This window comes from Anolis carolinensis, chromosome 2 (assembly GCF_035594765.1).
Source record: "Anolis carolinensis isolate JA03-04 chromosome 2, rAnoCar3.1.pri, whole genome shotgun sequence".
Lineage (NCBI taxonomy): Eukaryota > Metazoa > Chordata > Lepidosauria > Squamata > Dactyloidae > Anolis > Anolis carolinensis.
In genome coordinates this window covers 149,397,245-149,413,212 of record NC_085842.1, presented here as the reverse complement: position 1 = coordinate 149,413,212, position 15,968 = coordinate 149,397,245, and the positions used below count along the sequence as shown (strand labels likewise).

Sequence of the window (15,968 nt, the reverse complement as noted above, 5' to 3'; positions counted from 1 at the left end):
TTAATGGTGTCACATTAGAAAACGTTGACCATTTCCGCTACCTTGGCAGCCAGCTCTCCACAAAAGTCAACATTGACACTGAAATACAACACCGCCTGAGCTCTGCGAGTGCAGCATTTTTCAGAATGAAGCAGAGTGTGTTTGATGATCGGGACATCTGTAGAGATACCAAGGTGCTCGTTTATAAAGCCATTGTCCTCCCAACCCTGCTCTATGCCTGCGAAACGTGGACGGTCTACAGACATCACATCCAACTCCTGGAGTGTTTCCATCAGCATTGCCTCAGAAAAATCCTGCAAATCTCTTGAGAAGACAGGTGGACAAATGTCAGCGTGCTTGAGGAAGCAAAGACCACCAACATTGAAGCGATGCTCCTAAGCCATCAACTCCGCTGGACTGGCCACGTTGTCCGAATGCCCGATCACAGTCTCCCAAAGCAGCTGCTCTACTCTGAACTCAAAAATGGCAACATAATGTTGGTGGGCAGGAAAAGAGATTTAAAGATGGGCTTAAAGCCAACCTTAAAAACTGTAGCATAGACACCGAGAACTGGGAAGTCCTGGCCCTTGAGCGTTCTAACTGGAGGTCAGCTGTGACCAGCAGTGCTGCGGAGTTTGAAGAGGCATGAATGGAGGGCTTAAGGGAGAAACGTGCCAAGAGGAAGGCCCGTCAAGCCAACCCTGACGGGGACCGCCTTCCACCAGGAAACCATGTCCTCACTGTGGCAGAACATGCAGATCAAGAATAGGTCTCTTCAGCCACCTACGGACACCCCCCCCCCCCAAGACCCCACAGATGGAGGATAATCATCCTCGAACTACGAGGGATCGCCTAAGTAAGTAAGTCTGAACTAGAGTACACCCAGTGAATCCAGAAGCGTTTGCTTACCATTCAGCAACCAAATCTGTGGCGTTGGTTTAACTGGGACTAGGTTTGAGGTCTTGGTCTGGTTTTATAAGAATATGCCCAGAGATGAGAACAAATAATTGTGTTGTGGCAGGAAAAATAATCTGAAAAAGCAGGGTTATGTTTGAATTGTTGCATGCATGTTTTGTAATCTCCGAGTTTGAAACCCACTTGGTTCCAGGAAGCAGATGCTTAAAGTTAAGAGCTCCGAACCAGCTTCTATAGATGATTAGCCCACCTAGAATGAGCCAGAAATAGAAATAAACCTAGTTGAGATATTAAAACAGCAGGAAACATTAACAGGCCATCTGAATATAACATTACGAAGTATAAGAGGATATTTATCTGCTGTTTTATAACAGTGGAAATAGTGTTCTGAGTGATGCATCTGAGGTTATTTTTTGAGCTTGTTATGTTGCAGAGTGATGTCAAGTATCTAAGTGGTTCGGTAACGTACAACTCACCACACAGTAGACTTAGTTGACATTCACAGTCAGGCAACATATTGATGAAAGCAGCATCCTTCACTTCAAACTCACCTTGAAAAGCTAACACCCATTGTGAGTTCATTTGACAGCAGGCAGAAAGTTGTGCAGTACTTACATTTTCAAGGTGGAAGCCCTCTTGGTTGTAATAGCATCTTGCAAAGCTGTAAGTCATCAGCCATAACACAAAATATGTTCCGAGTGTGGGATACTACTAGTAAATAAGCTACAGTATAGCAACTTTTGCTGGGTTCAAAACATCAGGATGACTGTGTTTTTAAAAAAGGTTTCAGTGAAGTCTTATCATTCAAAATCTGTTATTATACACTCATTGTATTGATTGAAACATAGAGTTTTGACTCTTTTCATGACGCAGAAAAAATGGATGCTATTGCTATACACCTGTTGGGTTCAAAAAGGCAGGAAGAGACATGATCTGGTTTCTGAGCAAACAGATTGTGCTTTGAAAGCCAAGGAAAATCAGAAAAAAATGGAAAAGAAACTGACTAGAAAAGCAGGGGGCATCAACAGAACTATCAAGGCAGAATTAATCTGATTTATGACAATAAGAAGGGACTACTGTTAAACTAAATGAGGAACTACTGAAACAATCTGAAACCATCGAGTACTTATAACTTAGGCAGAATACAATTAGAAGTTGTAGAGAAATTTTGCTCCAGATCATGTCTCTTCCCACCGCTGTAAGATACTGAACAGCAGTACTATTGACTTCCTGAAAGGGTAAGGGCATTCTTTAAAATAAACTGTAATGTATTCATCACATCACATTTCATTGGAAAACACACGATGAAGAGAGACCATTTAGTGTTCCCATGGTAACCTCATTCATGAAGACACCATATCAATTAATCTTAAACTGCTTCAGCCAAGCTAGATGGAATCATTACTCTCCTGTCCCTTAGTGTGACTGTATTTCATGGAGGCTTCCTAGGCTGAGAGGCATTTTCCCCCTCCCCCACCCTATCTCCATCAACGTTTTGAAGATGGGGCTCAAGTTCAGCCCTCCAGGAAAGGAAGAAGACACGAGGGCAAGTGTGTGCTGTCTGAATGCTTCACAGTAGCTTTTGCTTGCCTTCTCTCTCCCCACTTTGCCAGAAGGAATAGCTAGAAACTCTTCCCACACTCCAGGTTCCTCTGGAAGGATGGAGAGGACTCCAATCTGTTTATTTCTCATACTCTATACCAAAAAGTAAAAATGCTTCAGGTTTCTCCGTATCCCCTTCTGCTGCACCACACAATAGGTCCCACTGGTCCAGAGGTTGTTTCAGCATTTACATTTTATTAACCATTTATTAATTAATTGTTTATTCTCACATTACAATCTTGTGGTGGTTTATTATTAAATGAATGCATGTCTCCTTTTAATTTTATTTGAAAATAAATATAGAGATAAGTGAACTGTATATGTAGGATGCTTTCTGGAGTCTTGGTTAAACTTCATGATTGGATCTACACATCAGACTTGCGAAATATCCAGCCCCCACCACACCTCACGCATATTTGGATGGAAGATGACAGTCTGGTGGCATACATTTTTTTAAAAAAAGGGAGGGACGCTACAACCATAGTGCTGGCTGAGGAAGCTAAGAGGAAGCACGAGGAATTTTGCTCTTGAAACAAACCATTGGATCTAAATTAAAAAAATAATCATCCTATTCTCATTTGTGTAGTTTTAGGTCAGTTATACATGGATCCCAAATGCTGGCTTGATGCTAGTTAGTAATATCTATCACCTATCTGTCCTTCCCTGAGTTCATTGCCACTTACAGAGGGGCAGGTATGGCAATGGGGGCCAAAGACTGCATATCTCAGCATGACTGAGGCTGGCGTCAGCAAAACTGTGAGCTCTGTCCAGTCACCTCAACCTCTTACTTATTTACACCACTTAATTTTGGTGGCCTGCCATACAGTTTGCTAGCTATAGGAGCAGTTGTCCTTGCACTTTTCATGCTGAGCTCTCAAAATTCAAAACCCTACAAAATGATGCATGGGAAATGTTTCATATCAAGGCCCAGGAGATGGATTCCTCAAGCAAGGCAAATCTGACTTCCATGAGACGAGATGAACTGGATGGATCTCCGTTCTTAATGCAATCACAGTAAGGAACATTATTAGTAAGACTTTGCTTTCATGGCTCTCCACAGCTTTCTGGATAACACTTATTGGCACCAAGGCTTAAACTGTAGTACAAGTCTGGCACAAAGCTGTGCAAGGCCTTCTTGTCTTATGTGTCCAAAGTTACCCAGGCAGTTTTTGATTTGGGGTTACTTCCCCGGGTCCTGAAAGGATTGCAGTCTTCACTGTATGGGAGCTAGATGGTGCATGAGATGGAACTGGCATAATCTAGAGAGCAGGAGCACCAGCAATTCTCTTGCAATTAGCATGTATGCATGCAAACAAAACACAGGGCCCCAAGTATGCAAGACTGCCCCAATGTTCAGCCCAGGTACAGTGCCCAAAGAGGCAAACACCTGCATAGGCCTGATTTGTATGCATGCTGCAAGCAACTGCATCCATTTATCAAGCTGAGTAATAGCACTTTTGCAAAAGGAGAGCATAGGGTGCGGGAGATTTAAGGCAGTGGTACAATGATAAGCGAACTCCTTACTGTCTATGTGGAGGTAGCAGGCCGTTTCTTGTGCTTATGCGGTTCTTCTGTGAGCAAACTGGAGCAAATTAAGGATGGAGTGGATGGTAACAGGGGAAAACTTCCTCTTTTATATTATGATGTAGCTATTCAAATTTATTACTCCAGTTTCCCAATGGACACCGAGGAACTTGGGGTCATTTCTCATTTTCCCCTCTGAGTGGCAGCCAACTCTCCAGTAGTTTTTTCAGAACTCTCACTTCCTGAGGACTCCCACTAATTCCTTTTGTCTACTTCCAATGGAATAGTGAACACTAGAGAAGATGGCCAGTGGTATAAAGAGTAGAAAGGTATACACAGACTATCCACGGCCAGGCAGCCTGCTTGCATGCATCTGCCCAAGCCAGCACTTGGCACAAAATAGGTAGCAGCCACAGACGTTCTAGGTAGAATATGTGGAAAAGTAGGTAAATTCTGAATTCCTGATTTAAAGGACACCCCGCCCCCTCTTCCAGGAGTCAGCTGTCTCATTAGTTCATAGGAACATATTGTCAAACAACCAGAGAAGCAGTCACATGTAGCACTGGTGACGGAATCCCACTGAAAGTACAAGTGCTCCCTTTCTGTAGCTTCTGGAGGCTCCGGCTGTGAAGTAAAACAAGGAACTGCTTCTCTCCTTCTCTGACTCAAAATCATCAGTAGCTAAATCAGGACAAAAAGTGTTCAAGTTATGGGGTTGCACAGCAGCAGCAGCAGCCAACACAAAACATTCAAGTCGATGCTTTCACTATGTACATCATGAGTGAGACATGGTCCCGCCTGCCAGAAGATGTCCTGCTCTGACAAAGCATCCACACACTGTTATCTGATCCGTTTCTCCACCGAGTACACTGAGATATAGTAGTCATTGCTTCCGACTGCCAGGTGCGGCTGTGGAAAGGAAGAAGAAAATATATAATGAACGCTTAAAAATGGGATCCACTAATTCAGGCATGCCCTTTTTGCCTCTCTCAATCTCTGGTCTTCACCATCCTTACAAGGGGAAAAACTGGGGGATTTTGGTTGTGGTGTCAACTGCATTTCTCTCCAAAGCCTACTGTAACTGTAGACAGATCCTATCCCTTTTCCTCCAATTCAAACTGAGAAAGGTGGACAAACTAATCTTTGTTGCTTTAGGGTAAAATAGTAAAACATATTCATTGCTTTTTGAAGTGAGGTCATGGAGAACCTTCCTCACCTCTCTAAGTCTTTGTGGAAGATGGAACAATCTCTCTTGAGAAAACAACATTTTAAAAAAAAAAACCCTCACCAACAGTGAGTTCATTTGTAGGCTGCTACATTTGGAGAACTTCTGTAATTTCTAGAAAGTCTTACCTGCAGCCTCAAATATAAATTGCTGTGGAAATCTCCTTGGAGGAACAGCAGCAGGTTCAAAAATCAACACTATTATAAAAGACATCAAGCACTCTGTAGTTTCTTATCTTGCACTGGAAATCTGTTTTTCTGCAGTTCTGCTGTTTTAAGAATTGGGCTTGCTTATACACACAGTCACGAACCTGCTTTGCCTTACTCACCACACCATCCAACATCTTTTTCAGCTCAGCTGGACTAGATAGGTCCTTGTCCAAGAAAGGTAATCTTTATGATTATAACTAGATAGCTACTAGAAGGTTGGACTTGGATCAATCTCTTCAAAGCAAACACTACCCAAATTTGTTCTACAATCAACGGTATAGAGATTCTAGATCAGAGAAAAGAGACTGACCCAGTGGGGGTGGAAGGCTAAGCAGCTGATGGCACCCACTCTCTGGCCCATGAATCCATCATAGTACTTGATGTTGTTGATCAGCTCACCATTCCCATTATAGATTGCCGTAAACTGATTCATGGAGCCACTGCAAGGAAAAAGAGAAGACAGTAGTCCAAATAACACAAACATTACTAGTGATGGGGATTCAGGAAGAGGTTTTCTATTCTGTGTTGATCAACCAAAGGAAAAGGTGCCATTCACAGGGCAGAAAGCAAAGGTTTCAGGTGAGCAATAGGAAATTTGTAAAGAGATATTCTTTTAAATCTTACAATCTTAAATATATCCCACCATTGAACAGATCCAAAGCCAAAGATTGACAGGGTCAAATGGAGATTCTTGGAGGTACTGTTGAGGCAAAAGAGCCAACAGAATTAACTGTGGGATGATCCTGACTGCAAATTCCAAAGTGGTGAAACCAGATAGCACACACCTACCAAACTAAACACTTGCTATATTTAGAAAGAAAAGCCTTTCTTGGTATCATGAATTACAAAACCTATTATTTTTGATATCTAAGGTACTAAAATTCAATTAAACATACAAAGGTAAAATATCTTGACTGTAAATGAGGGAAAGAAGCTGCATTGCTTATGACAAGGAAAAGAAATGCCTCTCATACCCCAGCCACCTTTGGCTTCTGAACCTGATTCAGAAATGAACTTTGACCAGGATGACGCTTATTCTGACTTCTTGCCTAGTCCGCAGAGCTCCTTCCAATTACAGCTCCCAGCTGTTGATAGCTCGGATGCTTCCTTAATTGGGAGAGATACTGAAAATATTACTCCTGTGGCTGAACCAGATGTTCCAAGTTCTCCAGGGAATGTATCCTTTAACAGAAGGGAGTTTCTGCATCGCCAGAGATTAGAAAAACAAGGGATTCGAAGGAGTCAAGGTTTGGCATCTCGAGGGGATAATGGATAGAAGATTCCCTTGGGAACCTCTGGGCAGTTGGCTTCCCTTCGCTGTGATCAGATCCAAGTTCCATAAAAGTGCCCTACACTGTGAACACTTAGCTGTGTCAAAGTAGCGATTTCCTGAGAACAGTTCACCGATTCTAGTTCCTGATTCTACCAAGCCAAGTTTTCCTGTTCCTGGCGGCCAAGCCGAGCCGCAACTCCCGATTAGAACTGAAGTAAATCCACTTCCTTGCCTTGTTCCTGTATCAAGATTGGTTTTAGCTTCGTCTCATTCCTGCCTTGATATCAAAGACATTCCAGTGACTTTGGACCTCATTATTCAGTCTTGCTTCCTTGTAGTTTTCCCCGCTCAAGAACTTTCCAACAGTTTTGAACGTGTTTCAGTTTCTGGACTCTGGACAATAACATTGGACATTTCAACTCTTTGGACTAATTTATACCTTTTTACAAAGGACTATTGCCCACTCATCCTTTCCACTTATTCATTCCTGAATTTATAATTGTTTTAATAAAGATATTATATGATTATTGGTCTCTGTTTGGTTTCCAGTGCTCTCACTGCCTTGGGTGCAACAATGCCAGTGTTTGATCAATGGGAGCTTTCTCCTGTGCTTTGTGAAAAAACAGGCTATTCCTGGCCAGATCTCTTGTAGAACTTACCAAGCAAATAGGTTGGCTTGTGGATGAATATCCAGCGCTGTCAGCCCTTTGACTATCTGAAGGACCTTCACTGATTCTGGCATTCTCGGATCGAAGAAACGGACATCTCCATTTACACTGTGAACAGATAAAGTGTCGGGTTATTAATCACTTGCTTCCTCATAGAGAGAAGGTTGTACTACTTATCCCAAGATCTGGCTAGAGTCAGGAGGGTGAAACAACTATGTTCACTTTACTGACAATTGTTCTTCACTGCAAACAGCATTTTAACGTTAGCCCACTGCTACAATTTCTTTCAAGCAGCAGCTCTAAGATTTTGGGTGCTGAACTAAACAATTGATTCATCTTAGTACAGCTCCACACATTCATGCCTACAGGATTAATATGCACAATTTTTTTAATTTTTAAAAAATGAATTGCAGACACAAGTAGAGTAATACAAATCTCAATAATGAAATTCCATTTACATTTTCACTGAGTATAATGTATCTTATTTACTTAACCTTATCAGTCCCAATTCCACACTTTTCAACTACTTGTGTCCAGCAGTTTTTCTCCCCACCCTCCTTCCCCCTTCACCCCACACCCACTGGGAACATTTGTATTTTCAATTCAAATATTTGAATTGATCCATCGTGAAGAGAGTGTGATTTAGTTCTTTATATTTTCTTTTTCTTTTTACTCAGGCTATCAGAGTTCCCCATTTCGAGTCCCAGTTCTTATTACAACAGCCTGTTATGTATTTCATCCTCTTTTCAAAAATATAATCCTGGAGCATACAGTCTGCTAAATATTCAAACCATTTTTAAAATTCCCATTTTTCCTGCTCTTTCCAGCTCAAGGCTACTGTTGCTTGGGCCACTTCTATCATATGTTTTATGATATCTGCCCATTTGTTAGTGCTCCTCTTGCTCCCAATTTTCTGAATAATTTTTTTCCTTTTATTCAGCTCTACTTTTTGCCTTATTAGTTCTTCCTTCTCTTTCTTTATTTTATTATAATTTTTTTTTATCTTGTCACAGTTCCACCACATAGGCGTACAAGAGCCAATTTCACCGCATTTGTGCCAACATAGTTTTGACGATGATTTAGTTATATGAGCTAATTTAAGAGGGCTTCTATACCATTTGGTTAATATTTTCTATTGTGTTTCTCTGGTCCTAATATGTGTAATTTTTAAATTGAATTAATCCAGTGTTCAATGCCTGACTCATTGCTGTTTAAATCCTCTTTCCATATCTCAACTAGTGTTTGTTTCAGTTTATATTGTTTATCGACTATTTTCTTATAAATAAAACCCATCAAGCCTTTCTCCTTCTCTAATTTCCATTTTGATATCTGATTAAAATCTGTTTCTGGACTTTCCTTTCTCCTCCACTCTATAATCCTTTGTTTCAAACCATTCCATTACAGCCAATTGCTTTGTCCACAATTGTCTTTTATCATATCCTAATCTTTAATTGTCCCATCTGGGTTTAAGAAGTTACCAACAACCTCAATATGAGGTTGATATTCACATTTCCTCCTTACCAGCTCAATGGATTGTTAGAAAATCTGTCTGATTCTGTCTCATATCTGAGCAATAACCAACTTCATATTCCCTGAACTGAAAAACGTGAACAATATCTCAACATCTTACTCTGTGCCAAGGAACTGACTTCAGAGTGGCAAGCCTGTAATAGATTTACCAGTTTAAGACCTTTAAAATTAGATTGTATAAATATCATCAATTCTTGATTAAGCTCACAATAAATTAGCCAAGTGTAGTGGGTAGTCTTTAGCTAGATTGCCATTTTGTTTAATGGACCTTTAACTCATAAAACTGGTTCATTTTTACTTATTTTAAAATATATATTTAAAATGATGATTTAAAGAAAGAAGTAAGGTTGAAGTATGGGTTTATCACATTTGTCCAACACTGTGTTTCTTAAGCTAAACCTCTGGGCAGAAAGGGATTTGTGAGAAGGAAAACGAATAAATTGACTTCAGCAATGGGCTTGTAACATGTGCCCTCTAACCATGTCCATCAGGCGTCTTTGACCTGACAGCCATGGTAATTAATAACAGCTCCTTAATTCCTATGGCAGCCGGACAGACGATGCAATGGTAGGTTTTTCACACTGCCCAGTACAACATTCATGGAATGAAATCCCTTGAAGCAATCCTCCACTTCATGCTGTTCCTCTCTGCATAAATTCCTGGATTGTAGGACATCCAACCATCAGAACACCAATGAACAAATGTAGAAGTTGAAATTATACCAAGGGGCTAGACTCTGGCACAATCCGACATCATTTGCCATATTGTTCTTCTCTCTCTATTTCTCTCTGGCCTATCAAACCTTTTCATGAGGAAGCCATTATCTAAGGAATTGTCATGATCTTACATTATTAAGGCCCGAAAAGATCCTTTCAGTCCTCACATTGTGAGAATTTGAGGTCTGTGGATCCCATGCTGAGAGATAGGTGGGATAATAAACAAGCAAGCAAACAAACAAAAATTAGTAAATAAATGAATTACAGATGCTAAAGTAGAAAACAGAGAGGACTGAAGGCTATAGTCTTGCTAGAGCTTAGTCCTATGATTACATTTTAGCACAATAGTCAATTTCTGAAAATGTGGATTGACCTTTTTCCACATGCCGTAAGACAGCATACTGTGTTCCTGCATAGGAACAAAGCTCAGTTGCTGGGTATGAGGCCTGAAAAACTCTGCATACAGAGTAAAGCCCACTGCAAGCAAGCATTCATGCGAATCAGTATCTTAGAGCATGTTTGTATAATTAACTGAGGAAGATTGAAACCATTCAACCGACATCATAATTACAGGGAACTCCAAATCAGATTGTTAGGATATTAAATTGAGAACCATTATAACCACAAACTGTCGTTCATATTAGAGGAAAATGGCCATAAATAAAATTTTGCTCCATGCAGTCATGCCGGCCACATGACCTTAGAGGTGTCTACGGACAATGCCGGCTCTTTGGCTTAGAAATGGAGATGAGCACCAACCCCCAGAGTCAGACACGATTGGATGTTAAGTCAGGGGAAAACCTTTACCTTTACTAAAGTTTGATAAAGTATCACAAAATAAAGTTATAATTCTATTCAAAGCCTTGAATGTCAATTTAATTAAAAGGACAGTATTCTCATATAACAGAAGACAAATGTGCTAGTATGCTTTAACATCTTTTCTCTTTGGTGCTTTTCCTAAGTTTTTTCTTTTGCCTGTTCATTTGGCTGTTGGTTATCTCTATTGATATTTTTCTCTTTTTAGCATCATGGATTCCTTCTTCTGTTTTCCCCTCCATTCCCTCATTTAGTCTGCTCCCTTTCTCTGGATCTCATTGCTCCCCCCCCCCCCCCCCCGGCAATATATTCCTGTATCTTCTCCTGAGTCTTTCATGCCTGATCCACATTTTGGTTTTCAGTTTCTTCAAACTATAACCTAGTATGTAGGTTTGTTACTTTTCATTTAAGCACCACACAGTGCCTAGAGACAAGACCAGCATCATTCTAACTTGGTTTTATTATGTTAAGCTAATGAAACCAAGATGGAGAAGAGGAGGAATTCTCTGCAATGTGTTGTTTTCTGTCCCATATGGGAGAAAAGTGGATTAACAAAAGAATAAACAAGAGTTTGCAGGGAGCATCACATTCATTACAGGTAACACAACTTTAGCTTGCCTAAATATCCAAAGGCACAGATCTAATCTGACCTTGGAAGCAAAGCTGGGGGCCCTTTCCAGACAGGCCCTATATCCCAGGATCTGATCCCAGGTTTTCTGCTTTAAACTGGATTGTATGAGTCCACACTTCCAGATAATCTGAGATAAACAGAAAACCTGTGGTCAGATCCTGGGATATAGGGCCTGTCTGGAAGGGCCCTGGGTCACTTGGATGAGAGATCATCAACAATTATAAGGTGCTGTCAGCTGCATTTTAGAGAAAGGAATTGACATACTTCTGGGTGAATTTTGCCTAAGATAATTCTCTGAAATTCAAAGGGCCGTTATATGTTGACAGGCAATTTGAAGGCATACACACACTAAAGAGGATTTTCAAAGCTAAAAAGTGTGGAGGCAGCAGCCTTCCCTTTGTACTTGCACAAGAAGTGGGCTCTAGGGCTGTACTGTCAAAATGAATTGCCAAGAAAAAGAGGAGGAAAGCATAATTGTAAGTAGAAAAAAGAAAGTACCTATATTTGACTCTTTGTGTTGATCAAGTGAAAGCTTATGGAAAGTGATGCTGATGTATGCGAAAGCTGGAGCTTACAAACTGGCAGTATACATGCTAGTCAAAATATGTTCCACAGCACATTCCAAGACGTATTGTTGGTGCAGAGACACACACTAGGACAGCCAAAGTTTCTATTACAAAATGACAGTTCAAGAGAAAAACCATTCTAGCTACCACTCTAGATGTCAAGAAGTGAAAGATGTATTGATAGCTCCAATCAGAGAGTGGGAAAACAAGCAAACAAAGGAAAGGAAAGCTTTACATTAGAATCCCAATGTAATGATTTGCTGGGTCATGTAGATTTGGTCTGCCTCTTCTAATACTGCCTATCTTTGACAATACTAGAAATTGAGCAGTTGCCATCCTTTGGATCAGATAACCCAGAGGGACTGAAGTGGGATCTTTTCCTGCATGTATTCTATTATCTGAAAGCATGATGGAATACTGCTGTCTGAACCCAATCTGTTCCAGTTTCTGTAAAAAAAACCTGAGCACAAATGCTGATTGTCTTATTAGATCTACTGTACTATCATAAGGAAGATTTGGTGGCTAAAGGCCACTTAGTAATCATGCCAGATATAAGCCACTTGAAAGAGAAAACCCAATAACAGATCCAGGATGTTCTTTTAAAAATCTCACAGCTTTCAGTGCTGTGAAACATGTCTCTGCCAGTCCAATCAATGGGTGTAGAGAGCATGGCAACCATCACCAAATTCAGAATCATAACAGTTGCATTTTAATAAAAGATTCTAATGTGCTAAAGTACTAATTGAAACAAAGGAAACACAATCTTCTCAAAAGGACGCACTGAGATGAGAAAGCAGTATGATTCATCAATTCAGCTTTTGGGAAATTCTAGCCACAGTAGTGCTTGAGGCTGCATGCAATTTGAAATTCCCACTTGCCGCTACAACTTTCTTTAGAAAAAAAAATCCTGTTATAATATGGAGTAGAGTAGGTTGTTTATGTTAGAGATAGATGATATTTCTGGAATAATCCTGCAATTGTTTTAGCCAAAAACAGGAATATGAGTATTCTCTCTCTCTCTCACACACACACCCTCCCTTGCTAAAAACGGCTTTAAAGCCCTCGTCTGATTCAACAGGAACAGAACTACAAGAAAGAAGGAGAACACAATGCCCTCTAAGCACAGAAAACTAACCTGAAGCTATACCGATCAAAACTGAAGTCAGCACTATCCTTCAGTATGCTGTTTTTACTGTGGGAAATGAAGAGCTTAGGCTTTTCTTCACAAAGGCTCATCTGTTTCCTTCCTGGTACATAAATCTCTTGTCAAGTTTTTCCTGACCTTCTGAATAAGCAAATATCACTATTCATGAGACCATTCCCCATGGCTGACAGATACATGTACAGTTTATACTTTGGTTCGGGGGTCAGATCACTACTTTTTAAAAAGAGATTTTTGCAGTAAGATGCCAACCTAACCCATTTCCAGATCACGAAAATCCCTTCTAATATGGCATAAGGCATGTAATTAGAGGAGGAGAAGCTAAGGAGCCACAGACAGAGTAGGGGACAATGCAACCCCACAATCCCCACCCCAAACTTTGCTGCTCAGCAGAGTTCAGTGGTTATCCCTTCTCATATCCAAAAGCAGTGTAAATGCAAAAAGGAATGTATCAAACAAGCCCAAGATGTGAGAATCTGTTGTTATAAGCTGAGAGTGTTCTGCCTGTTGAAAGATATCTCACAATATCTCACAAAAAGTGAAGTGAAGTGAATATGATACTGCCACCAATACCTGTTCATTAATTATATGTCAATTTCACCTCTTCTGTGATAAGTCCAAGGCAACCCACATGGAGCTCATACAACCAAAATTAGACCAAGGTTTGGTTAGCTTCAGAAAGGTTGCTGCATTATTTTGGAGTATGGTAATAAATCATGAATCATGACAAGCCGTTGCCTTCTGTGAGGTGCCGTTTTTTTACAGTTTATCCTCTTTTGACAAGATACTAAGTTTTTTTCCTGAGGGTGTTTGATCTTCCTGGGCAGATGGCATTGAAATGACATGGAATAGGGACCCAAATAGATCAGATGCTGGTCTAATAGAAGGGGGACCCTTCACGGTCCTCCTCTGCAGCCAGATGCAACAATGAAGCTAAGAGGAATTGCAGCAGATGAGGGAAGAACTTCTCAATCTGCAACCTGGGCCTCTCAACCTTTTCTTCATGGAGAAACAGAAATTGTAATATTCCCCAGCAATGGAAAACTGTTACATCTTAGAGAATTGTATTTTCTTTCCATTCTTGTAATGCAAGGAAGAGCATTTCTGAAAACAAACTGCAGCTTAGTGGCAGTAAATTATTTTTTGCTGTCCTCTGAATGGGACAACAAATAAAAACAGTGCTCCCACACCATATTTACAAGGCACGAGAAATGGATTTATGCACAGAAAATTGCTAGATAGGGAAATAATCCTGCATAGCAATAAGCTTAAAGCATGTGATGAAAACTTTCCCCCACCGAAAAGATTTCTCTCTTGCTAGTAAGACTTGCTCTGGCTACTTACTGGCTTTTCCCATTTTACTTCAGATCCATCAGAGGTGTATTTCTGTTTACGTTTAGAGTCATTATCTTTAGGTTTCTGATAAGGAGAGAGGTAAGAGTTCCTAAGAAGATGCCGGCAACTGCCAGCAAAGTAAAGGGTTTTTGACTATCACTCCCCAGGGGTCAACACCGAGCCCCGAGATGTTATGTTCCTCACTTACAGCAATGGCAAGTGACAAGCCCTTGGCTTCTCTGAGTACTATTCTTACAGCGTGCAGCAATCCTCCTACTGTTCTCTCATTCTTTGGGCCCAAACTTAAGACAAAGCTGAGCCTCCATAGAACCCTGTGCCCTCTTTTCAAGAGGTTCAAGTTGTTTTTTTCTGACTGAGGTTTGAAAACTCTAGGTGGCGGGTACCCATTTCCTCTCACATCCCATCTTGCAGCAGAGTTAATTGCACAGTAGAAATGCCATAGTGAGGAGCTCAAACCACTTCACTGTTTAAATACCAGTGACAGAATTTTAAACAAGAAAGTGCAAAATAATGTTTTGACAAGAAAATGTCGCATAAATATTCAGAGGCCCCTTGTTCAATTTTTTCATTTTTTCTCCTACCTGACACTCATGATGTTGCCTTCAGGATGTTTCTGCAAATATGCTTTCACTACCCAGGCTGTATGCTCTCGGTAGGTCATCACACGGCTAAAAGAGAGAGAGAAGAGAAACTTTGTAAGACAGAATTGGAGAAAACCCAGAAAAGATTGAGCCATCCACTTGTAAAGGAAACCATCTGCTTCATGGGACTGGCCTCTCGGTTATGTAAAGTTGCATGCACCTGTGAGAAGGTAAGCATTAGCATCACATTTTGCTGCTGCATATGTCAGAACATGTCCTAGTATTCCAGTCTTACCAGTAAAGGAAACGGGAGAAAAGGAGTAAAGACAGGAGGTGACAATTTCTTGTTTTAGTGGAAGGAAGCAACAGAAACATTCAGCAACTTCTGTCTTTTAATGAATATTAAAATCCATACAATACAGTAATTTTCCTCCTTTTCATATGCTGGTTATAAACACAAAGGGCAGTAGTCTCTCTTCTGTGCTCCCATCAAACCTGCTAATGGATGGCAGAGACAGTGGAAATTTAGGTGGAAAGAGATGAATCCAATTGACTGTCCCAATGCACTCTAGAAGCTGAGAAGGACTAAAGCTTTCCCGGCTCAGGATTAGGCTACTGGGAACTGAATAATTTTGAAATGATCTGGCAAAATTGCCAGGCATTAAGATTCCTATGTAGTTGAGCCTTCTCAGGAATTCTCAGTTAGAAGCCTACTAAATGATCAGGTATCATATTTATCTCTCAGCCCTCCATATACTTGGTTTGAACGTTTGTGGGTTTGATTATTTATAATTGTTTGCCGTCACACCTGCTGCTGCCCTATGTCATTTTCAATAATGACTTCAGTAACACAGATGTCTATCTTGAGCTGAAGTCAAATCCTTGGGAGGAAATCAAACTGCCGGACTGGCTGGGCCTGACAGCACCAATCTTCCCTCACTTGCTCACTTACTAAACTGGGAGGTGGGGATGGGAGGATGGAAGGATGGAAGGTGGTGTTAGGAGGCTTAGGTCTTTCATAGTGCTAGAAAAATGGTTTAATACCAGTGTGCAGGAACGGAATCACAGAGAACAAACCAATTGTCATGGTTTTGCACTGTTTAGTTTTTTTTACTGGTGTGGAAGGTCCCTTTTATAAGTATCCTGTTTTACAGATTGGGTGACCATTTGGGGGGCATGTAGCCAATGTGATTACCAATAGGGTTGTTGTGTGTT

The 15,968-nt window shown here is 40.7% G+C and overlaps 1 protein-coding gene across 5 annotated transcripts in view; it reads right to left on the bottom strand.

Annotated features, from left to right (window-relative positions):
• Positions 1 to 2,671: 2,671 nt before the first annotated feature.
• rptor (regulatory associated protein of MTOR complex 1) overlaps positions 2,672 to 15,968 on the bottom strand; it is a 460,420-nt gene continuing 447,123 nt past the window's right edge. For all 5 annotated transcript variants that reach the window (XM_062970816.1, XM_062970817.1, XM_062970818.1 and 2 more), the window contains 4 exons: positions 14,754 to 14,840; positions 7,387 to 7,503; positions 5,765 to 5,894; positions 2,672 to 4,929 (listed from right to left, as the gene is read on the bottom strand). In XM_062970816.1, coding sequence (XP_062826886.1) covers positions 4,861 to 4,929; positions 5,765 to 5,894; positions 7,387 to 7,503; positions 14,754 to 14,840 — 403 coding nt within the window. In that variant the 3' untranslated portion in view covers positions 2,672 to 4,860. The remainder of the gene's footprint in view (positions 4,930 to 5,764; positions 5,895 to 7,386; positions 7,504 to 14,753; positions 14,841 to 15,968) is intronic.